Genomic DNA, 25,041 nt, shown 5'->3' with positions numbered 1-25,041 from the left:
TACCTAAGTGACCCATACATTAAATTGTTGCTTCTTCCACTCAGTGTATCCACTTACTCAGAGCTATGTGTTAAAGGGACTTATTATTTTACAGTGACTTTTACTCCTGAAGGAGGATATGAAGAGGCCTCAGGGGCTGACATTTTCTCTTGTCATTTAGAAGAGATCAAGCTGCACACCGATGACACTGCTCTGACCTCCTGGGTTAGAACAGAATGACAGGACAACATGCACCCAAGGATTTACCTAAAGACTTGAGAATTGAAAGGACAGGTTTTGTATTCCCGGGAGCCTTCTGAAATCAACCCCAAATCTTTCTATTGCTTAGCATAACCTACCATTTCCCATCTCTGTCTTCCTCTGTAACCTTCCCGCAGCCTCCATCAGAGCTCAGAAAATTCACTGGCTCTTCCTCATATGAAGCCTCAGATTCGACACAGAGCATTAGAGCTAGAAAAGACTCCATAGGTCATCTCTTACTGCCTCATATCGGATGTTTAAATCCTTCTGCAATACCTCAGCAGTCACACAGCATGTGCTTGCACAATAACAGCAACCGGAGAGTCATAGCTGCCAAAGCATTCATTGTGCGTTCGCCACGGTTGTAGTCACTGTACTTCCTGTTCAGCCCAGAGATGCCTGTCAAACTCAGTCCGTCAAACCTGCTTCTGCTTCCTTGAAATCCCTGGAATACTAAATTCTGCTTCATCTTCTGGTTTCTTCTCTAGGCTGAACATCTTTATGGCCTTCATCTGCTCCTTAGAAGTCATGATTTCAAATCCTATTAATATCCTGGTCATCATCTGCCAGATGTACTCTAATGTAATATCATCCCTTCCAAAGCTGCTTCCCATGACCAGATAGGATCTCCCCCCTTCCACCTCCAAGTGTTTGTGACCAGCATGGGGTACAATGGCACAACCTGCAGTACCATTCTATTTCCTCTCACATAATCATACTCCAAAAAGTATCCTAATCTCTGAGGAAATCTAATGAAAACAATACTGAACACAGCTAGACCCATACACACACATTTTAATCACCCTCACTTTGCATCACAAATGGTTGTGAGATGTGAATAGTTGCTTTTCCAAGATATTTGTGTCATGTAGTGTAAAACTATGTTTATAAAAGCTGTTCCCAAAATTCACATAAAAACGATATGTACATACATATGTACATGTGTGTGTGTGTGTACACANTGAGATGTGAATAGTTGCTTTTCCAAGATATTTGTGTCATGTAGTGTAAAACTATGTTTATAAAAGCTGTTCTCCAAAATTCACATAAAAACGATATGTACATACATATGTACGTGTGTGTGTGTGTGTACACACTCACACACACACACATCTGTAAGACTTCAACAATCATGAAATATTTTCCACTCATTTGATCTTCGTAACTCCAGGACAGAGGCAAGGAAAGATTAGCATGCTTTTTTTCATATGCATATACAAAATTCACATAGTTTGTAAATTACAGAGCCTTCAGGTTTCAGAACCAATCTCCCTTCACAGCATTATTCACTTTAAATAATCAAGTGTCTAAGCACCTAACTGGGTGCTAAGACTCAATATATTACGTGTCAATTTTAATGGTCCACTTTGACCCAACTTCTTGAACATGCTTGTGCTAAGATTCGGCAGTTTCATGGCTATTGCTACATATTGCTACAAGAAAGGAAAGCAAATGGCCATCGCTTTTTCAATAAGTAACTATTTGCTTAAAATCTTAAAGTGTTTCNTGTCTAAGCACCTAACTGGGTGCTAAGACTCAATATATTACGTGTCAATTTTAATGGTCCACTTTGACCCAATTTCTTGAACATGCTTGTGCTAGATTCGGCAGTTTCATGGCTATTGCTACGTATTGCTACAAGAAAGGAAAGCAAATGGCCATCACTTTTTCAATAAGTAACTATTTGCTTAAAATCTTAAAGTGTTTTTAATCACAAACTGTGAGAACCAGACACTTCCATTCATAGCCCTGGAGAAAAACCACATAGGCTCCAAAAACCATTAGCAGCCTCCAGTCACTAATGCTAATAGCATTCTTAGGAGGACAAATCCCAAAACAAGAAAAGCCAAAGCTAAGAAATTACAGATTAATAAAAAGTCAAAATTTAGGGGCTCCTGGGTGGCTCAGTTGGTGAAGCAGCTGACTCTTGATTTTTGGCTCAGGTCATGATCTCAGGGTCCTGGGATGGAGCCTTGCATTAGGCTCCACGCTCTGTGAGGAGTTGGCTTGAGGATTCTCTCTCCCTCTCCCTCTGCCCCTCCCCCTCCTCATGGGTTCTTTCTTTCTCTCAGATAAATAAATAAATCTTTTTTTAAAATGTCAAAATTTATAGCCCCATCATCTGTCCTTCCAAGTCAATGGACTCTTGACACCACTGCAAATCCAAGTCAATGGACTCTTGACACCACTGCAAACAAAAGCTACCAAATCCCAAACTCTACACTACAATCACTGAGGGAGCTTTTTAAAAATAGAAGCACATGGGTCCTTTCTGACACCTAGGCAGTCTAGCATAGAACAGTCTGTTTTTGTGGTTGCTCCTGTTGTTGTTATCGTTGTTTTTAAACGAGAGTCTGGCGTGACTAGGATGTAGCTGGTGCAAGCCTGGAATTTGTTAACAAGGGGAAACCATTTCCTCTTGTATTATCCCCATCTCTCCTGCAGCAACAGTGTTCCTTTTTCTAGTCAATCCTTCTCATCAGCATGGGCCATAATATTTCTCATAAAAATGGTGTTCTCTGATCCCACATTCCCTCATTTGCCTATAGAACTTTACTGAAAAATTCCTGCAAAGATCTTTTTGATAATCATTGTCTCTATTATCGCTCCTTCTAGTCTCCTGAGCCCATTCCAATCAGACTTTCACACCCATGTCGCCCAGGTGAGCGATGACCCCCCACATTTCCCAATCTGAAGATCCATTCTCAGTCTGCTAACTACAGATCTCTCGTTGGCATGTGACCCAGCTGGCCCTTCCTTCTCGCCACCTTCTTCACTTAACTCTTGTTGTCACACTCCGTGAATTACCTCCACTCCTCAAGCTTCTCCTTTGGAGCCTCTTCAGTAACATTTACTCTTAATGGCTAAATATAGGAGAACCTTAGGCTGAGTCCTTAAATCTCTTCTTCTTCATATCAACACTAACTCCTTATGTGACTGAATGCAGTTCTGGGGTTCTAAATACCCCTACATGCTGACGAATCACACCTTCATATCTCTGGCCGTGGACTCCCCTAAATTCCAGATGTTCGTCTTTCTACTCAATGTCTCTACTCTAATTCTAGGTCCTATTTAAGGAAAACAGATCACTTGAGACGAAGCAGTTCTGCCCTTCTTTGTTTCCCAGCTCAATCAAACATCTCTCTGTTTGCCTTGCTGCTCAGGCATAATTACTTGAGCCACCTTGGACATCTCTTTTTCTCTCAGTCAATGAGCAAATCCTGTCAGCTCTACCTCAAAATATATCCAGATCAGACCAAGTTTTTAACTCCTCACACATTATGACTCTATTCTAAACCTCTCACCAGAAATACTATAATAGCTTTCTAAATAGTCTCCCTGATACAGTCTATTTTCACACTGCAGCCAGAGTGATCTCTTTAACATGTAAATGGCTTATCACACCCCTGTTCAAAACTCTTTCACGACTTCCCATAATCCTCAAAATAAATTCCAAAATATTTGCCACAGCCTACAAGGCCAGAAACAATCTCCTTTCCTACCATTTTTCCTCACTTTGCTCTGGCCACACTCCCCTTCTTGCTCTTCTTTGAATATGTCAAGCCTACTCCTGCTTCAGGACCTTGGCACTTGCTGTTCCTTCAGCCAGAGCAAGTTTTCCCTCAGTACTTGTAGACTTGCTCCTTCGAAAAGCCATCACCTCAAAGAAGACTGCTGTATCTAACGAGATTCTTCCTTTCACTCTCTATCCCCTTAATACATTTATTTCTCTTTATAGCACTCACCACCGTCTGACATTATATTAGACGCATGCTAGTTGTTTATTTATTAGTTTACTTTTGCGCTAGAAAGTAAGCTCTTAAAATAGACACTGTTTTGCTCACAACTGAATCCCCAGTTATTAGAACAGTACCTGGTGAAGAGTAGACCATCGATAAATGACTGAAAGAATGGAGGAAAGAATGAGCAAATTTAGCCTGAAACACATGCTCTTTCTTGGCCCCATGCCTTACTGCATATTCTCCCCTTTACCCAAAATGCCCTTCCTCATCATTTCCTATGCGATGTGGATGCCTATTTATTCTTTAAAATGCGACTTGGGGAGCATATTCCCCTGAAGCCTTCCCAGATAAGCCTCCCTGACTACACACACACACACACACACACACACACACACACACACATTTCCAAGCAGAGGGAGCTGCTCTCATCTCTCTCTGCATCCAAGATAAATTGTTCCTACCTTTAGTCTAGCACCTGCCCTTAAAGATGTCTTCTTTATATCTTCTTTATCTTAGGTCTTTTTTCCCTTGCCGTACTGTGAATTCCTTGGGGCAGGAGTTGCTGTATCTCTATACGCCCCTGCCAAACACATGCTAGGAACCCAATTGTGTCTAAAATATGTCTGGTTGCTAGTGCTCACATGAGTTTTTACTATTTCCTTCTGCCTGTGCTAAGTTATTTTTATTAGAAGCTGCTGTTCATTAATGTGATTAATACACCTAAAAGTAGCTCATTTGTTCTCTCTGCCTCGGAGACAAAAGTGCCTGTAGATCCCATGAATTAAACTCCAATATAGTTTAGACCTGTTCACGATTGACTGAGAACTAAGTGACGCAAGCCTTCCATAACAGAACTCTGCATACATGTTGGAGAACATTTCCACACCCTTCATAAGATTCGTTATTAATCATCTGCAAAAACAATTTAAAGTCAGCTTAAATCAACAAAATGCCCTAAGCTTTATCATGTTGTCCCACTTCACAATGCGGAAAGACAAGGTTTAATACCAGTGTTGGGAATAGCATCCTCTTTAAGCAGCATTACAACAGGGTACACCGCAAAACTTTGGGTGTAACAAGATGTGACAGCTGTTGGAAGATATGATTCTTATTCCAAAGAAGCTATCAATTCCATATTGATAAAAGTAGCTTCTGCCCAGTTTCTTCTGTCTCTCCAAAACAATCTCAAATGCAGCTTTATTTTATCGGCAATACAGCCTTGTGCCATAAATGCATCGAACATAATAACCATAGTAATAATAGGTTTTATCTGTATTATGCCTTTTAGATTTCGCCACTTTGCAAACATCCTGTTTCATCCCATCTTCAAACACTGCTTTGATGGAGGCAAAAATGATTATTTATACCCACTTTACAGATGAGGATTTTGAGGCTTACAGAAGATAAAAAAAAAAAAACTTGCCTAAGGTCAAGAAATGAGTGAATGAAAGAAACAGACTCCATCTTAGCATCTAAATCCTGAGTATACTAAGAGTAAAGCATCCAGAGATCCAGCCACTTTACACAGACGTGGGGCTCTGAGCCACTATCTCAAGTTTGCTGGGCCTGTTTCCTCATCGGCCAAAGAAAACTGTGTATCCAGTTCCTACAGTTGTTGCTAGGACCTGAATATCCCGGTTCTCCATTTTGAATCAATTATGCTCCATGCATAATAGAATAATTGGTCCCTCCTCGTTAGAAGATTACAACCCAGGAATTGTGTTCGCTTCCTAGTATCTGTGCTATGAGAACGGCAGCAAGGTTCATTAGAGTCATGAAGTCCATCAGGTCATGCCGAAAAGCTTCATGAGGCGGGGGGAGCAATCAACACAAAGGTTCATTTCAGTTTTCATGTCTGCCTTAGTAATGCCCCTCCCTCCTTTTGAGAAAGCTGTTTCTTTTCAGCTAGGAGGAAGGTGTGAAGGAGGCACAGGTAGCCGGGGAAGGAGTGCTGACACAGATCTGAGGTCACTGGACAATCTCAGCTCCATCTATTCCAAGCCTCCAAAACAAGTCTTGCACTTGTTTTTCCTCTGAAACCTCCAGAGGGACGTGCTTCAGCGGCAAGTGCTCATTCTATGTCCTGCTCAACCAGGAGCCACTCCCTCTGAATTCAAAAGGTGAGATGACAAAATGCACCTATTTATAATTCTGGAGAGCGGGCAGGGGAAGGTGTAGCTTACAACCAAAGGGAAATGGAAGTGCACCGCACACCATTCTCTGTTGTCCCAGCAGCCCCACAGATACAAGAAAACCAACCCCCCAAGTGATAAGGCAATTCTTCAGCAGACGCTGCACATTCCTTTGACGACAGCCCCCTGGGCGGCAGCTGCGGTCAGAAGACAGTTATTTCTTACTGACCCACTAATTTGTCCAGCTTAGGTGAACTTCCCATTCAGGCCCCACTCAATGCCCAATTGCCTCAGACAGGAAGCCAGCTCTGGACACAGGTTTTTTTCTAGTTACCGTAGTGCTGGATGTAAAAAATCAGGGAATATTAGCCAAGCAAGTCTGCTTCTCCTACTATGAGTCAATACACATTCCCAAATAAACATACAGGTAATAAAATACTTATTCGGCACTCAGTGTCCCATTATTCTAAAAGCTTCATCTATATTAATTCATTTTACTCCTACTTTCTATAAGGTACGTGCTACTGTTAGTACCAATTTACAGAGGAGGACACTGAAGCCCTGGGGGGTGGGGCGGGCAGTGAAGAAACTTGTCCAGAGTCACACAACTGCTAAGTCTGAGTCAGGTCAAACCCTGTGCTCTCTCACAAACCATAGTCTGTGCTCTCAGTGACTCCAGGAGACTCCCCCACACCAGCTACATGTTTCTGAGCTTGATAAATTTGTACTAACAAGTAAATTTCACAAAATGGAGTGAAAAAATTAGATGCAGAGAGGTAAGTACAGTTCAAGAACATTTATATAAATTTTAGAAACCCTCAAAACAATATCATACAGGATACATATTAAGAATATAAATCCATGAACTGGAGGGACACATACTGAAGTCATTTTAGTTTCACACCTGAGAGAGGAAGACACTCTAAAATGGAGCTAGGGACAATTCTAAGAAATTTTAATTTTATCAATAATAATTTTTTTACTTCTTTATTTAAAAAAATCTGAAATACATAAGGCATAATGTGAACAATTTGTTCACTCTGATCTTAAGTATATTAGATTATATTGATCCCTGGTCATTTCTATATTTTCACTTTAAAAACAAACTACAAAGTAATATATTTTCTCCCCTATTCCTTCCTGTACCCTCCCAAACTCCAAAGCCATGACCATCATTTCCAGTTGAGGTAATGGAATCCATAGTGTATTGCATTTTGGAAAACAAAATTGTAATGATGATTCATCCAGGGCTAGTTGCCCTAATGTTAACTACAGTTACATATTTCCAGCTTGGAGTGATAAAAACAAATTAACAACCACTCTATTCAACTAGAACTTGAACTGAGCACATGTAAACAATCTCGTCAGCAAATAGTAATTATCAGAGAAGATAACCTTAAAACAAAAAACACTAGGGAGAATTTATCTCTGCTACAACCATAGCAGTCCCTTCTAGAATAACGACAATGGTAACTAAGAACGACAAACTATAGACACTTAATAATTGGGATCATTTATGCTCATGTACTGTCTCTGTTATCAAAGTATGAGTTATCTTATAATAGGGTTCACGCAGGTCCACTGTTTGACTCATAGTATGGGTCTCTGTAAATGCTGGCTGAATCAATATATAAATGAAGTGATGTCCCATAATGTCTTTGCTCTGACAAACCTAAAATCTTCAACTCTTCAAGCAAAAGGGTAGGCAATGAGGCCGAATATTAAAATATTAAAATTCTTATACCTAGATGGATAACATTTTGGGAGAGGGTTAGTAATTTTTGCCCCATAGGATACAAATCAGAATTTCCCTTTATCATAGAAACTCCTCTATTTTCAGAGGGGCTACGTTTCAAGGCTTTCTCATTATACCAATGTCAGTCAATTTCCTAGTTTGTGATGCTATAAAACCTCTCCAACCATTGAAGCAGATTTTTCCATCTAAGATGTTAAGTATTTTGTTTAGTAATTTAGTTTTGCTGTATTTCGAGCAGAACCAAGTTCATACAGAATTTTTGCCTGCATTTAGGCTTCTCTATTGGAAAATCCTCGTTTAATCTCAGAAGGCTTGTCTTACTTGTCCCAAGAGTTTGCGGCAGAGATCATGCCAAGAACAGCATGCCGGACTAAGATCTTCCACACCTACTTTGAGAGAAAGATGGGGAAAAGCTGCAATGCTACCCGGGTCATACGCTTAGCATTCCTCCTCCGGTAGTATTTAAAATGGAATAAGACAAACATTTAGAAAGGTACTGACAACTACCACAACTGCCTTTTCTAAACCCGGAGTGATCAGACCATACTCTGTGCTGGGTTGACTGTTTCTCCCAAAGGGCATGGATGCTCTACTTCCAGTCATTCTGTGATGGGAAAAGCAATGAACCTTGGAATGAGAATGGGAATAATCTCACTGTTTCTCTGGAACCTGAGGCACCAGTTCCTGAGTCTGGGGGGAACCAAGAGCATCCATTATGCAGAAATAGGCTGGAGTTAAAGAGACATGACCAGGAGGCTCTCGCAGAGAAGGACATGGCCTAGGCGCTCCAAGGACGTGGCCTAGGCACTCCAAGGACAGTGACAGCTCATATCTGTCCTTACATTTCCATTTTTCTGCACTGTTATACTCCTTTGCTTTCCTCGGGTATTCAACATATTATTCTGAACACCCAGAGTCTGGTTTTCCTTAAGACTCAAAGAGGAGAGTGGCAAAGCTCTTGCATCCCAGGACAGACTTGTGGACTGTGTAAATACTCTTTTAATATTTCCTAGAAATTACTTGGCAAGATAAAACACAGTCAAGGAATGGAAAGCCAGCAATCTACTGAATGACACTTGCTGTCAGGACTTGAAAATCAAAGTTAATTTATGTTTTAGCCCTGAGCAACTCAGGAATTCCTTCAATTACATTGATCCTACAAGGTTAAAATTTAACACGACTTTTGTTACCTCCTGTCTTGATGGTCTAAATAATCTACGTACGCAAGAGAGAGCTGAAACTTGAGTACTATGAACTATTAAGAAAAAAGTTAGTGCTGGGGCGCCTGGGTGGCACAGCGGTTGGGCGTCTGCCTTCGGCTCAGGGCGTGATCCCGGTGTTGCGGGATCGAGCCCCATCAGGCTCCTCTGCTATGAGCCTGCTTCTTCCTCTCCCACTCCCCCTGCCTGTGTTCCCTCTCTCGTTGGCTGTCTCTATCTCTGTCGAATAAATAAATAAAATCTTTAAAAAAAAAAAGAAAAAAAAAAAAAGAAAAAATTTAGTGCTACTGTGATTAATTCCAGAAATTCAGTTATCAAAAGTCACTTAGAAGAGTACCATCCAAATTACCNAAAAAAAAAGAAAAAAGTTAGTGCTACTGTGATTAATTCCAGAAATTCAGTTATCAAAAGTCACTTAGAAGAGTACCATCCAAATTACCTGATACAGCCAAATTGCTCCATTAATACCATTTTACATTTGTTTCTATCAATGAAATAAAATTCTGAATTATTCTCAATGCTGTGGATATTATGGTGATTATTTGCTTTAAGGAAATAGAGATCTTCACAAATGAAATTGTCTACATACAGATTCTTATTGCTTTTTACCAGAAAAAAAAAGCCCTGTCTTAAACAACAAAGAAGAGCTAATTAAACATACAGATCAAAATTTTGAGTATATAATAAAATTTAGAACGCTGCACATATTTTTTTCTACCTTAAGAGAAAGAATGAGATGGGATAAATCACACACTAACAGCATGCATTTGGTATTTTATCTCACCATGAGGGATGAAAGACAAGATCATGGAAGGAGCCGAGATGCCCTTCAACAGATGACTGGATTAAGAAGCTGTGGTCCATATATACAATGGAATATTACTCAGCTATCAGAAAGAACGAATTCTCAACATTTGCTGCAACATGGACGGCACTGGAGGAGATAATGCTAAGTGAAATAAGTCAAGCAGAGAAAGACAATTATCATATGATTTCTCTCATCTATGGAACATAAGAACTAGGAAGATTGGTAGGAGAAGAAAGGGATAAAGAAAGGTGGGGTAATCGGGGGGGAGTGAAGCATGAGAGACTATGGACTCTGAGAAACAAACTGAGGGCTTCGGAGGGGAGGGGGTGGGGGAATGGGATAGGCTGGTGATGGGTAGTAAGAAGGGCACGTATTGCGTGGTGCACTGGGTGTTATACGCAACTAATGAATCATCGAACTTTACATTGGAAACCAGGGATGTACTGTATGGTGACTAACATAATATAAAAAAATATTAAAAAAAAAAAAAAGAAAGAAAACCCTACACACTGACTATGTCCTCAGGATTTCACAGGCTAAGAACCTTACAGACACGAATGCATTTAATCTTCAGAACAACCCTATAAACTAAGCACTATCATTAAGCCCCGTTTTACTATGAGGCAGTGGGAGACCAAGAAAGTAGCCCACGGTCACACAAAGCCAGGAGAATATTATATTGTTAGAAGTGTAAGTTACTGGAGAACAATATACCAATACCTTAAAAATGGTTGTGCCTTTGAAAGTTACACACTATAGGCATAAAGTTTTGTTCTCACTTCACATGCTTACTTCTTGGTCCATGAAAGAGCCACTTCTGCCTTTCCCAACATTGGGAAGAGAGTCTCTGCTCTTCTAGCCACCCTTCTCACTCCTTTCCAAGAAAGAGGAAAACTTATCTGATTGGTGAACTGGGGAGAAAAAAATGGGGCAGGTGAAACTTTGTTATGGGTTCCTCCCTCCTCTCTCTCTCTCTCTCTGGATCTGCCTGCCCACAGGCTGGACACACTCTGAGTTGCTGGAAAGGCACAAGTAGGTCAGGACCCAGATGTGTCTTTAGAGGTAGATATAAAGCCCGAATCTCTCTGATTCCACTGTGAGCTTCAACAGAGATAAGGCTGGATTTCTCAGCAGATGGGTCTGCTGTACAGATCCAAATCTTCCCTCTGGTGAGTCACATTTCAAGATTTAGTTTGGGGAGAAAGAGATTAAATCCAATGTTGACCATTCTCTAAGCCAGTAAGTACTCCAGCAATCCACTAAGAAAGCAGATACGTTTAATAGCTATCTGTTTGACACACTCTTTTCTCAATAGTTCTGAACTTAAGATTAAGAAAGGAAGTAACCAGAAGGAGAAAGAAAAGTTATTATGAATACCATCTCCTAAGCCCACCACACACAAAAGATCTCTACACAAGGGTATTCGTCAAAAAAATTAAATGATAAAATTTAAAGGCATAGAAAAATGGACGTAATCTAAATGTCCAACAACAGCAGATAAATAGATGATCATTATAGCACAGACACATGATGTCATTTAATAAAATAACTTAAAATCATGTTTAGAAGAATCTTTTCTGGCACATCTATTAGTATTTTTAATACAGATAAGTAAAAAAGAAAAAAAAACAAGTGGTCCACAATTTCCCATCCAGCTATATCCTGATATGTATATATATATGTGTACGTATATATATGTCAGTATGTACGAATCATTAGAAACAATACAGAAACGCACAAAGCTAAAAAGAAGAAGCCTCTTTTTTTACTGCCCCCAAAGTTTCTCTCCCCAACTAACCACTATTAACAGCTTCTTACAATTCCTTCTGGAAAAAAAGTATTTTCCAAACATTTCAATATGAGTATCTATTTCCATATTTAGAGTAATTGTTTAAGATCACAGGAAAAGAAACAAAGCATGTAATTCTCATGTGATAACTTTTGTTTTAAAAATTCATATAAAAGGAATGGAAGGGATTATATTGGGGTTGTGGTTTTGATTTTATTTTATTGAGATTTTATATTTTCTAGTTTACTCCTATGAGCAGAAAACTATATAATCTGAAATAAATATCACAAGTTTTATTATAAAAGGAACACATTTTCATAATTCAAATAATATAGAAATATGTAATGCATAAAGCAAGTGTCTACCATCAAACTCCCTAAAGGTAATTGACATTAATAAATTGGAATGCATTTAATCAAAGATACACATACACACACATACACACAGTCACATAAACAGACACATACACACAATCGCATAAGAGAGAAAATAAATAAATATATGTAGACATATAAATCCCCACCTGGATAACCTTAGTTTCCAAATCTGTATTATATAACTATAAAGAGGAATCCTGCCTAACACACAGTGAAGTTTGGGAGCCAAAAGGCCAAAAGTCATTATCGATATCTTCCATTTTCTTACTGTGGCAGTTTTAGAAAATGCAGCACCAACTTTTCTCTCTGTTTCTCACCATTTCCAGGTCATCCTGATGCTGTCTGTGAATACGGGACTGTCACCAGATTGTCACAGAACACTGTTGCCTGGAATTCATGATCTCAAGTAATCTTCTGGCTTCAGCCTTTGGGTAGCTACGTGAAATACCTCCAGTCAATGAGTTACATACTGAGTGCTACAACAGATTGCGGGTAAGGAGTTCATCACTCTCATTTTGAAATGACTTCATAAAGATTTGAACCGTGCTATCTACTCACAACTTCCTTGGTGCCAAGGTCAGACACTGAGCCAACATGGCGATTCACTGATTCTCAAGTTGCTCCAAGTCAAGCAAATGATTAGTGCTTTTGAGAGCCATCCAGCTAGCAACAACACCCCTCCCCTCAAAAAAGAGATTCATTTTGTGCCACTAAGTTTTATTTAAAGACCATGCAATCGAATCCCAGCTGGCTTCATTGAAGCAGCAACGTAAGCAATCAGTGACACCAACTGCGATGGTATCGTTTCTATAAACAGTAATGAGTGGAGGGGGGAGGGCAGGACTAGAAGCTTATGTATCAACAAGAAAGATCACTGCAGCAAGAGAGATGGTCTTGGCGGATTCACAGCATCGTTCTGACTGGCACCCTGGGAAATGCAAATGCCCCACAACATTTAATGGCTTAGAGGAAATATTCGGACATGGCATTCCTCACATTGTGCAGTGAGAATAACATGACCTAAAGATAGCAGCTCCATACACTAAGTAGTACAAAGGAAAGCTTCATCGTTCTAAGATGTTCCATGAAAACTGAGCAAATAGATCCATAAATACTCCCTGGATGTCCCTTTCTACCTCTGATATCAAAGAATGGAACTTGCTTTCTTAGAAGCTGGTGTATCATTACAGGCTGCAAATAAATGGGTTCATGTGGAAGCAGGGGCAGAAGAGACATAACAGCACAGACAACTCAGCAGGGTATCTGAATATGAACAAGGCTGGGTAGGCTTGAATTCAGTTGTAGGGTAATTACTTTTGAAAAAAAAAATGCTTTTTTTAAAATATCTGTACCTTTTTTTATATCTGTATTCTTATATAAACACATTCTTCTGGCAAACTATCCAGAAATACTACTCCTTTCTATTAGAGCCCCATCTGTCCCATGCCAGTGCAACCTTTTGAACTTGTAAATGCTTTTCAAGTTCAGGGAGATTAACATGAATCCTGGGCAGAATTAATTATTCCTTCCTTGCAGTGATTTTACCATAGAGCATTAACTCCGGTAAGAGGTTGTTAAGCTGAAACAGACTGAGGCCCCCTGGTACCCCACTTTGGGCACGTATCATATCCTTCCTAGTAGCGTACTCCTTGCTTGCGTGCGTATTTATATACTTCTCCCTACTGGGTCTTCAGTAGGCCTAACATGGAAACTTGCAAGCAATCAGTCCTCAAGGAACACTTGTGAAATTGAAAAAGGGTAACCCCCGGATTCAGAGACATGTTTAACTTCCTACCCTCAGATGGAGAAGGAAGGGAGGGAGAACAACTGTCAAGGGCTAGTTGGCATGACTCAAGTATCCTGGGCCTTGGAAAAAGTCTGGCTTCCCTCCTCTCTTTTGTTGTACTTAACCTGGAGCCAGGCAAATGGACTGCTGGTCCCTGCCCCAGATGAGAGCATTCAGCCCAATCCCTTCACCATGGAGTACTGCCATGGTTTTTCCCCATGCACACAGCTCTCAGTTTATAATCTGGGAGAAGAAAAACAATTTTATTTGCATTTCTTCTTGCCTGGAAAAACTGCAGTAGAAATGCGAGCTGCCATGTTGTCTCTGTTTTTCAGGTCTTGTAGCTAGGTCTCCCTTTTGAGATATGCTTGAGGGCATCAAAGGGTAGTTTTTACATCTCAGGGTATATAGAAAGGAGCACTTGAAATTAAATTACAACTTTGAAAGTATATTCTCAAATATCAGTGGAATTTCGTTACTTCTTCTTATTTTGGGGGAAAGATAAATACCATTTAAGAAACAAGGACCTCCTAGGTTCCAGGCATGTTAACTTATAAGAAGGATGACAAAACCACATACCTTGGAATGTTAAACTAATTACTCAAAGATCTTGAAAGAAAACCAATATATCTATTGGTTATATCCTACAGATGAGATCATAGAGAAACTGAAGGATTTGGCTGGAAAGAACCTTAAACAGAGCCCAATAATCTACCATTAAATTGTGTTATTTTAAACTGTCCTGCCCTACTATATCGATCAGGATAGGCCAGACAATAAATAGTCTTAAAAATCTAAGCTACTTGCTAAAAGACTTCAACCTCTCATTTGCTCTAAATATCCATCATGGGTCACATAGTGGGGCTCTATTTATTACAGACACTCAGGGACAGAGGCTGATGGAGCAACCATTACCTTGAACATCATCAGAAGGTGAGAGCTTGAGGTGAGTTGTGCTCTGGCTGTTAGAGTTTCCACTTGGAAGTGAGATGTATCACTTCCACCCATATTTCATTTGCTCATGCAAGTCATATGGCCACACTTAACTTCAAGGGAATGGGGTAATGCCACCCTACAATGTGCCCAAGAGGAAAGCCCAAAATACTGGGTGAAAAGTAGTAACACTTATTGCATTTGCACATGGTGGGCACTTAGTAAATTACTTTTTAAAGTACTATAAGTAACAAATAAACTAATAACAAGCACTAACTTGAATTTTCTGACATTAACACTGAAAATCTCGTGTAAAACAACAAAAATTCCTTTGAAAATGAAAGCCATAAGAAAGTGATAGATGTTTTGTGTATTGCATAATTCTTATTCATTTTAGCCTTCGGAGCAACATTGAAATAGTGAGGAATTTTAAGATTATGACATAAAAACCAGCTCAAAGAAAGATTCTACAACAAAGATAATCGCCATGTATAAATCATCAATTATTCTTTAAAGAAGTTTTCCAAGATTAAATAAATGAAGGCAGTTACACATTGAAATCACCCATGTTTCAAAATTTAAATGATGTGAACGACTGAGTATATGGCTTCAAAAGGTAAATTTTTTTTAAAGATTTTATTTATTTATTTGACAGAGAGAGTCAGCAAGAGAGGGAACACAAGCAGGGGGAGTGGGAGAGGAAGAAGCAGGCTCCCAGGGGAGGAGCCTGATGTGGGGCTTGATCCCAGAACGCTGGGATCACGCCCTGAGCTGAAGGCAGATGCTCAATGACTGAGCCACCCAGGCGCCCCTCAAAAGGTAAATTTTGTCATTTCTTTTCTTTTTTTTTTTTTTGCTGAAGTGGATTTCTGAAGATTGAATTTGAATCTAAAATATCCTCAATTTATAAATAGATTATTTTCATTTGTCCCAATTTTGGATGTTACTTACATCCTTGAAGAAAAAGAAAAGAGATTAAAGGACTTTATACTCAGAAGTAAAGCAGAGAGGAGTTGAAAACAACTGTGTAATGCTAACTTTGTAGAGGATCCCTTCCTGGAAAACGGGCTTAAAGCAATAACCACATTGTAAACAAATTCTTTCTTGGATCACTGTGTTGTGGAGTAGTTAAAAGCCTAAATTTCTTAGGCACACACTAGCTGATGCAAACTGACTATACGTTGGCAATTTTAACTTAGATGGTAGTTCTGTACTTGAAAGTAAGAGTGTGACTGGGTTTTAGTTACGTGTGTTCATTAGGATTGATAAATTATTTTGGCCTGGAGTGTTTCAAGGCCACATCAAGGCAACTTGATGTGATTGCACAAGTCAATCTCTAGACATTTGGTAATACTCCATGCTACCAGGCTGAATATCACAGGAGAGTTATGACTGTATACAAAAGGAGGAGAGCGCAATGGCTGGTCTTCTGGAATCAATTAGGGTGGTAAGACAAGTGCAGTGCTTCCCCTCTCTCCTTGTACATGTATACACACACACAGGCATGCACACTTAATTATTACTATTGTAGGGACCCACTACCAAAAGCGCTGCCATCTTCTGTCAGGTTAATACCTAAGGCAGCCTTCTCTGGAGCCTGGGTGTTAGGACAAGAATCCCTCTTTTACTGGTCTTTTCTACCAAAGTGATGAGAAACCTATAACCTTAACATCCTTCTTTAATAGAAATGCTTCTGTTTTCCTCCCAGCTAGATCTCCAGAGGAAAGAGAGCAGTCATCTAAAGCTACTGTTTTAATCTCTACTTTTCTTCAAGCTTATGTTTCTTTGTAAAGATCTCAAATCTAGAGAAAAATGAACTTGCTTCACTCTCCCTTTGAACCAAGACCTCAGCATTTTCCAGGTTAGTAGAGGGTCATATATTCTGAGGAGAATTGTTTAGAATTTTAAACTTCTCAACTTTCTTTCAATAGATAAGCTCCATATGCGTAAAAAAAAATCATTCATTTCGAGATATGGAAAAAAAAAAGACAAAGGATCATAAGATCAAGGAAATAGCCCTAAACAATCCACTTAACCTTGTCTAAGATTTTTTTAAAGATGTATTTATTTATTTAAGAGAGAGCAGAGGCAGAAGGAGGGGCAGAGGGAGAAAGAGAAAGAATCTCAAGCAAACTCTATACGAGTGGGGAGCTGACATGGGGCTCACTTGCAGGACCGTAAGATCATGACCTGAGTGGAAATGAAGAGTCGGCCAGCCTCTTAACCAACTGAGCCACCCAAGTGCCCCTAAGATTGTTTTCTATTTGATAGCTCATGCTATCTCCATCCTACTGAAGTAAGAAGGATTTACAAACTAATATAATGGATAAATTAGATAAGATATTAATATTTGATATTATAGAGGAAAGACAGGAACAATAAAACATTTTATTTATACTAAGAAGCTCAAAAGTTAGTAATGATTATTTTGCATTTAACTTCATTTATTTAATAAAAACTAAAGAAAATATTGAAATGCTTCCAATTACAAAAATTCACCAATCCATTAGAAGAATCTCTTAACTTCTTAAAACAAATTATGTCACTTCTCCCCTGTAGCCCTTATTTCCCTCAACTGCAAAATAATGGGAAAGAAGCAGCTGGTATAACATTCTAACACAGTTCAAAATATTATATCTCTCTTTAGGTAAGTTTAAAAAAATTAAAATTGGGCATTCCAGCTCTATACTTAAAAATTTGCTCCATGACAATATATCTGATGTCTTCACCTCATTTTGTATTCACACACTGGGAATAACAACATTTCACACAGAATTGCTGTGATGTCATGCTAATGGTACAAGTCACATGAATGAAATCATGTTAAAACGGAACACAATAATAATAATATCTAAAATATACTGGGTACATTATATATGGAAGATTCAAAGTTCTTAGAATGATGCCTGGCATATTAGTTAGAGCTCAACATATCTTTAGCTATTGTCAATTCATTTAATCCTTACCACAATGTATGAGGTAAGAACTATTGCCATAGTAATTAACATGTATGCATAAATTGAGGAAGGGCAAGGTCATGTATGTTATCCAAGATCATAAGCTAAGGAAGGCCACAATCAAAAGCAATGTAGTTCCCGGAAATAATCTCTTGGTAATTCTGTATATTACCTCTGGCTGTGGAAAGGGTATGAAGGAACCTTCATCTTCACTACTTGTGACAATACCATTTTACAAGAACTCCCCTAGACTGATCATCCTTTAAAATACCAACCACTCTACTAAGTAAAAAAGCATATATAAAAATAAAGTACAACAATTTTCAAAGGATTGCATGTTAAATCTAGAATTAAATAAGAGATAGGAATGAGGCTAGAGCTATTATTTCCACTTTTTTATCAGATAAAAATACTGAATTTAAAAGATTCTTAGTAATTTTATTGAGACTCCTTTGTAGAGTCAGAAGACTCTAAGTCCTATGATTTTGCAACAACCTGTGCTGCCCCATCACATATGTTATAACTTCTATTTGGATTTGTTACTATAGGAGAGAGTGACTCTGCATGTAAATTAATGTGTTACCTAATTTTATGCGAGGTACAGCCCTATCTTTATTACATACCATACATACTTAAACTTTTTTCACATCTAAGAAACATATATCCAAGTTGTGATCTATTCATTTTTTATTTAACGTAGACAAGGAAAATTGAAATAATAGCAACATACATCTCAATTGGCTTCCTGAGATATGTATTTTCAAAATACAAAACCTCAACATCAAACATATTAATTTAGAATATAGCAGTTGAATATCTTTTAGCACTTATAAATATGGTGACCAAAAAAAGACTGTGTAAATAATCTTATGAATTGAACAAAAGTAAAAATAAAAGATCTCAGTGCTGATTTTATTTCAAAAGTGGATTCTCGTATTTCACATATAGTTAGATTACCTAATTAGTTCTTTTAAAATAGTTTTACTTTCCATTTAGAGTGGTGAGTAATCAGAAAGTCAAAGTTTTAGAAAAAATGAATGAAATCTATATATATTCTAATCTTTCCAAATATAATCTTCATAGCTCTAGAACAGGGTGAAAATAGGTATGTAACCAAATGAATCAGATCCCCCAGAATAGCATATGAAGTTTTAAACATGAAACCTATTATAATATTGTTAAAATGTTGACTATTAAAGTTATGAGCAATTTAGGGACAAAAAAATTATTTTACAAAGAGACACTTCCTTAGACATAACAGGGGCACCTTTCCGCTCTCCTCACACCCCTCCCCCCATTTTGTAAAGAGCAAACCAAAAGACGCAAAAATTGGATTAGCACTTACAAGGTTAATAGACATAATCACTTTAAAGGATACTTACACCTTAAAAAAAAGAGAGATGCACAACACGAAGTGGTGAAACAACACCGCATACGGCTTCAGCAGAAAAGAATTTCACTTACTTGATTTTAGTTTAGTCTTTTTTTTTTCATTTAAATTTTTAATTTCGCAGGTCATTAAAAGGGTCTCATTTTCTTTCTTTCCCTCACTGGGCCTTTCCTGAGCGACCAGGTTGGTTAAACCCAGGGCTCATTGGGACTCTCCTGTTTCAGCACCGAGGACAGAAATCGCTTTATCTCCAGTGCAAAGCTACTCTCCGACGAGGGCCGGAAGTCTACTTCTCTGACCAAGCAAAAAAAAAAAAAGATACCTGGCTCTCCAGCCACCTGTTTAAAAGTCCCCTCTCCTGCCGAACGCACCAGCAACTTCTCAAGAGGAGACACTGAGCAACTCCGAGTCGCACGCCACCCTCACAAGTCACAAGGAGAGAGCCGCGAGGAAGTGCGAAAGCAGGTCACTGTACAAGCACCCCTCGGAAAGAGACCCGCGATTCCAGTTCAGGCGCTCGGCGAGAGCAAGAGCGTTCTACAAAGAGCAGATGACTTCACGGATTAGGAGGAAAAAAAGAAAAGAAAAAAAAACCCACCCCCTAAGACAGAACCGGTGGCGGGGCCATTCTCTCGCCCCAGTGGGGAAACGCCTTCCTTCTACCACTGACAGCGCAGAATAAAGGAGTGGAGGGAGGGGCAGGGAACCAGCGGGAGGAAGGGGTGGGGGCATGGGGGCATCTGCAGCGTTCTAGGGTTGGGGAAAAAATATGTTCTCACCACTTAGGCTGTTGCTGGACCTCAGGCTCCTTCCACAGAGACACTGCAGCATATGCACTCCTTTCTTCAAAGAAAGCTCAAGAATCTTCATGGAGAGAGCTGGGGAGGCGGGGATGTGGAATAAAGAAAGCTCTTGGGTGCGGGCCAAGAGAGCGAAGGTGTGCCTAGGCGCAGCGCGGATGTGGGAGTCTGGACACCTGGATTTTCTGATCAGGGCTCTGTGACCTTGGGTAAGTCACATACCACTCTGGGCGCAGAGCGGGGAAGAGGGTGTGAAATAGAGAACTGGCAACTTCCTGATTGTCTCCTTNAGGCGCGTGTGTGGGGTTCGTCAACTCCCCGCCCACCTCCGCTAATTGTCCAACCAAAAGGCGGCCTGTCTTCGGCAGCCGGGTCCCGAGTCCATGGTGCGCGCGTCCCAGGTGGACAGGGAGCCGGGGCTCCGGGCAGGAGCGCGGCGGNAGAAAGCTCTTGGGTGCGGGCCAAGAGAGCGAAGGTGTGCCTAGGCGCAGCGCGGATGTGGGAGTCTGGACACCTGGATTTTCTGATCAGGGCTCTGTGACCTTGGGTAAGTCACATACCACTCTGGGCGCAGAGCGGGGAAGAGGGTGTGAAATAGAGAACTGGCAACTTCCTGATTGTCTCCTTGGCTTCCAGTCTCCTGAAAAAGCTTAGGACAGGTCCAGTGGGGAGGCAGAGGCTGCGGGGGGTGAGGGGGGTGAGTAGGGGCAGGGTGGTAGAAGGAGGCCAGAAGAAAGTGAAGGCCTTAGGTGGAGATCCTGAGGCAGATGAGGCGGGAAATCTGAAAACAAGAGCACTTCGCTCTGGTGCGATATTCTGGTAGGTTGTTTCTGCCAACTGGCCCCAAAGATGACCAGTGAGTGAGCTTCCCTATGGGTCTACAGGTCTCGATTTTTTTCTTCGTCAGCAACCTCTTTGGCTTTGTTTGTTTGTTNGTCTCCTGAAAAAGCTTAGGACAGGTCCAGTGGGGAGGCAGAGGCTGCGGGGGGTGAGGGGGGTGAGTAGGGGCAGGGTGGTAGAAGGAGGCCAGAAGAAAGTGAAGGCCTTAGGTGGAGATCCTGAGGCAGATGAGGCGGGAAATCTGAAAACAAGAGCACTTCGCTCTGGTGCGATATTCTGGTAGGTTGTTTCTGCCAACTGGCCCCAAAGATGACCAGTGAGTGAGCTTCCCTATGGGTCTACAGGTCTCGATTTTTTTCTTCGTCAGCAACCTCTTTGGCTTTGTTTGTTTGTTTGTGTGTTTATTCATTCTCAGAGGCCATCAATGCCCTTTTGGAAGCCTTGTGATTGAAACATACAAAGAATGCTGACTATGGGACCAGACCGCACTCTATCTGGAATCTCAGGCCAAGAAGAGACGTTAGAGGACAGCCATACAGAAAGCGGTTAAAAGCACAAATGCTGGAGACAAGCAGCCTATGTTCAAATTCCTACTAGCTGTGTGACCTTGAACGAATTACTTAACCTCTCTGTGCCTCAGTTTCCTCAACAATAAGAGAGTTAATAACAGCATCTACCTTGTTGAAGAGTAAAAAAAACTTGATATGAAATAAGTGCTGTAATAGTGTTAGCAATTATTATTACTTAGTCCCCCACATGGAGGGTTTTTGATAACTTTCACTTTTCAATGAACACCAGCGGGCATATCAGTGTGGGCATTTCTGCTTGAATGGTTCAGGTAATAGAGAACAACCAGCTCCCCAGATAGTTCATTGCACAAATCCTGTTAGAAGGTTTACCCTGACATTGAGCCCAAAACTTACTTCATTTTCTTTCCACCCATTGTCCCAAGGACACTAGTTAGTTACCGCTTCCCTGCAAAGGAGTGAAAATGGTTTTCCTCACCCCTTTCCTCTTTCCCTTCTCTAAGCTAAGCCTTCACAGTTCCTGTGATGTTCCCTAAAGGTCGAAACTTAAGGTTGAAGTTGCTTGGAGAAATACTCATTCAGAAGTCTCTTCCTTTTTCTTCTCAAAGATAGTAGAAGAAAGAGATAATCTGGAGGGCCTTTGAGCCCACAGTCACTGCTGGTTCCACATTCTCTAAACTCCTTGCAGAATTGAGCTCCAGGCAAGGTCATTTGGGGTGGTTCCAAGACTCAAGAAGATACATTCAGGCCTTTCTTCTAGTCACCTCTAAGCCCCGTTGTTCACTGGGATCACCAAAGCTCTGTGGACTCCCAGATCCTTGATGATCTTGCTAAAGCCATGGCACTGTGATCACTGGGGAGGTTCTAAGGCCCAGGCAACCTGGACTGTGGCCTTTGTCGTTCCGGTTTCTTCGGGAATTAGTGAGAAACTTGGCTCATCTGGGGATTCTGCCCATAGAAATTCCCCATGGAGGGAGAGACAATTAGCAAAAGGAAAACATCTAAAAATAGCCCTTCATGCTGCAAGCAGAGGCAGAGAGTTTTCCGGTAGAGCTCTCCTGTTCTGGAACCCAGTGCCTAGAGCTGTTTCTTTACTTTGACAGAACAGCTATTCCTTGAAATGTAGGAAAGGAACAGGATAAGACCTTGGTTCCCACGAGGAACTTGAGCTGAGTGAGCAGGTTCATGTGTGATTTTAAAATGCACATGACCTCTGGAGCACCAATTTTCATATTTATAATGAGCCTCTCTACCTTCCTGGCAAGTCTATTGCAAAGATTCAGTGAGGTGAAACATATGAAAGTGCTTTGGATAGTCTATTATCTTTGCAAGACCAGGTTCTGTCACCAAATGCCCTGGGTTCTTGGTGCTCCTTACTGGTCCAACATAGTGGCTCTTCCATTTGATTATGGGAAGAGTTTACATGTGATTCTTCCCTCTCCTCAGAATTGCAAAATCTTAGAAGGCAAGACAGGAAAGCCAAATCTGTTACAATGAATATTCAAAGGGCCTGTTGCTGTCTTGTTTAAATGGCTGTCACAGTGATTCTTATGGTGAAGTGTATTCATCACAAAGAAAATGGATCATCACAGTATTTGGAAAAAAAAAAAAACACACTGGGGATCCCGTTTATAGATTCTTGTCCATGACAGAACTCTCAGATGAGCTCAGATGAAACCAAAGAAAGCACATAACATTTTAATGCAAAATATTTTCATATTATATATTCTGGACATTTTATCAAAGTAGGTATAGAAGGGAATGGATCACTGGAGTTTTATTACTGAGACTTAGTTTAAAAAAAATAAAGTTTCTTCCCCTTACCAGGACTTTGATGTACATGCTTGTTAAAGCAACCCATAAGGTGACATCAAGTTCCAGTGAGGCACAAGACGTAGTCTTCCTAAAGTATCTTGGGCAGCACTTAAGGAGAACTCATTTCTACAAGTACCATAACATCCCAAAACAGGACAAAACAAGACAAAGAGAGGTCTCCAGGAGCACAATGGATGGTAGGAAAGTGACACATTTTAGGTTAAGCAAAACTGCCAAATTTTCTGCTATGTATTATTACACAAGCCCAAACCAAATTTTTACTTGCAATTATATTTTTTATTCTAAATCCAAGATATATTATTAAATGACCAAATTTTAAATTATGTTACGTGCTTCTAATTAAGATTTTTAAAGTGAGGCATTCTTTCTATTTTCTTACTAACTTCGGGCCAACTGTGGCAGGTGACTCACCACTGTGGTCTCAAAATGAAACAATTTATCACTTTCTGAGAAGGATTGGAAAATCTGATACATAAGGATAGGTGAACTTGTTTAAATTCTTAGTATCTAAATTTTTCCTTATTATAGTTATTTACTCACAGTTTGTAGGAGTTCAAAATTGTATGAGGTAGTTCTGAGATTTTAAAGTGGTGATTTATCTGAGATATTTTCTGTTCATATTAAATAGGAATCTATTGACTCTTGGCATCAGCTGTGTGATTAATCAGTATATTTATCCACTTGGAAGCCTACATTGAATCAGTAATAACATACTCAGAATTTTGCCAGGCCTCAAAAGTTTTAATGAGTATACTAATGGCAAAATGTCTTTTGAATGGAAAGCAACTTTATTTTCACAGAGAAACCAACCCAAAAAATTAAAGATAAAGGCCAGTATAATAGCTAACATAGTATCTTTGTTCTATGTTACATGTACAGTCTCCCAGGGTAAAAACCAAGCCTGTATCTCATGTCTTAGAAATTCCTTCAAATCCAATTTTGATCGATAACTACAATAGACTAAATGTTTTCATCCGTACCCCCTAAATTAATATGTTGAAATCCTAACCCCCCAGGTATCGGGAAATGGAAGGTTTGGGGTGCCTTTATCCTCATGCATGGGAGTAGTACCCTTATAAAAGAGAACTTGGGGAGCTCCCTCTCTCCTTTCACCATGTGAGGACAGAGAGAGAAGACCCATCTGTGAGCTAGGATGTAGGTCCTCACCAGACAGCAGATAGCTGATGACCTTGATCTTGGATTTCCCAATCTCCAGAACCGTGAGAAATAAATGTTTGTCATATAAGCCACCTAGTATATGGTATTTTCTTGTTAGAGCCAACCTTATTAGATAATGTGGCAAAACCAATCATTAGCAACTGCTTACCTAATCAATGACATACATCATCCAAACAAATTGTAACTATTTTCAAAAGACCACATACAGTGGGTTTTATTTGTATTATCTTCTTCCTCTTGATATTTTTTATTTCTTCTCCAAACTTTTATTTTGAAATAAATTTAGACTTCTAGAAAAGTTACAAAATAGTAGAGTTCATGTATACTCTTCACCCAACTTCTTTTAATGTTAATAACTCACATAGCCAGCGCACAATTAACACAGCTAGTAAACTCACGCTGGTACCATGCTATGAAATCAACTGCAAAATTTTGAAATTTCACCAGGTTCTTTGTTTTGTTTTGTTTTCCCCTAATACCCTTTTTCTGTTCCAGGATCCAACTTGGATCCACTTTGCATTTAATGTGTCTTCTTAGTCTCCTTCCATTTGTGACAATCTCTCAGCCTCTTCTTGCCTTTCAGAACTTCAACACTTCTAATTAATACTACAAATATTAATTAATTAATGTTAAATAAATAAATAATAAAATTAATACCACAAATATTTTGTGGAATTTCATTTAATTTGGGTTTGTCTGATATTTCCTAATGATTCCTATAAGGCTAT

The 25,041-nt window shown here is 39.8% G+C and overlaps 1 protein-coding gene across 2 annotated transcripts in view; it reads right to left on the bottom strand.

Moving 5' to 3' along the window:
• FGF12 (fibroblast growth factor 12) overlaps nt 1-25,041 on the bottom strand; it is a 563,174-nt gene that overhangs the window by 350,071 nt on the left and 188,062 nt on the right. Inside the window, exon 1 of one of the 2 annotated variants that reach the window (XM_034661110.1) lies at nt 19,911-20,001. The exons of the other annotated variant lie outside the window; for it this stretch is intronic. Coding sequence (XP_034517001.1) covers nt 19,911-20,001 — 91 coding nt within the window. Of the gene's footprint in view, nt 1-19,910; nt 20,002-25,041 lie in introns of those variants that run through there. 2 annotated transcript variants of the gene reach the window in all.

The sequence above is a fragment of the Ailuropoda melanoleuca genome, chromosome 1 (assembly GCF_002007445.2).
Source record: "Ailuropoda melanoleuca isolate Jingjing chromosome 1, ASM200744v2, whole genome shotgun sequence".
NCBI lineage: Eukaryota > Metazoa > Chordata > Mammalia > Carnivora > Ursidae > Ailuropoda > Ailuropoda melanoleuca.
This window is presented reverse-complemented; position numbering and strand designations above follow the sequence as displayed.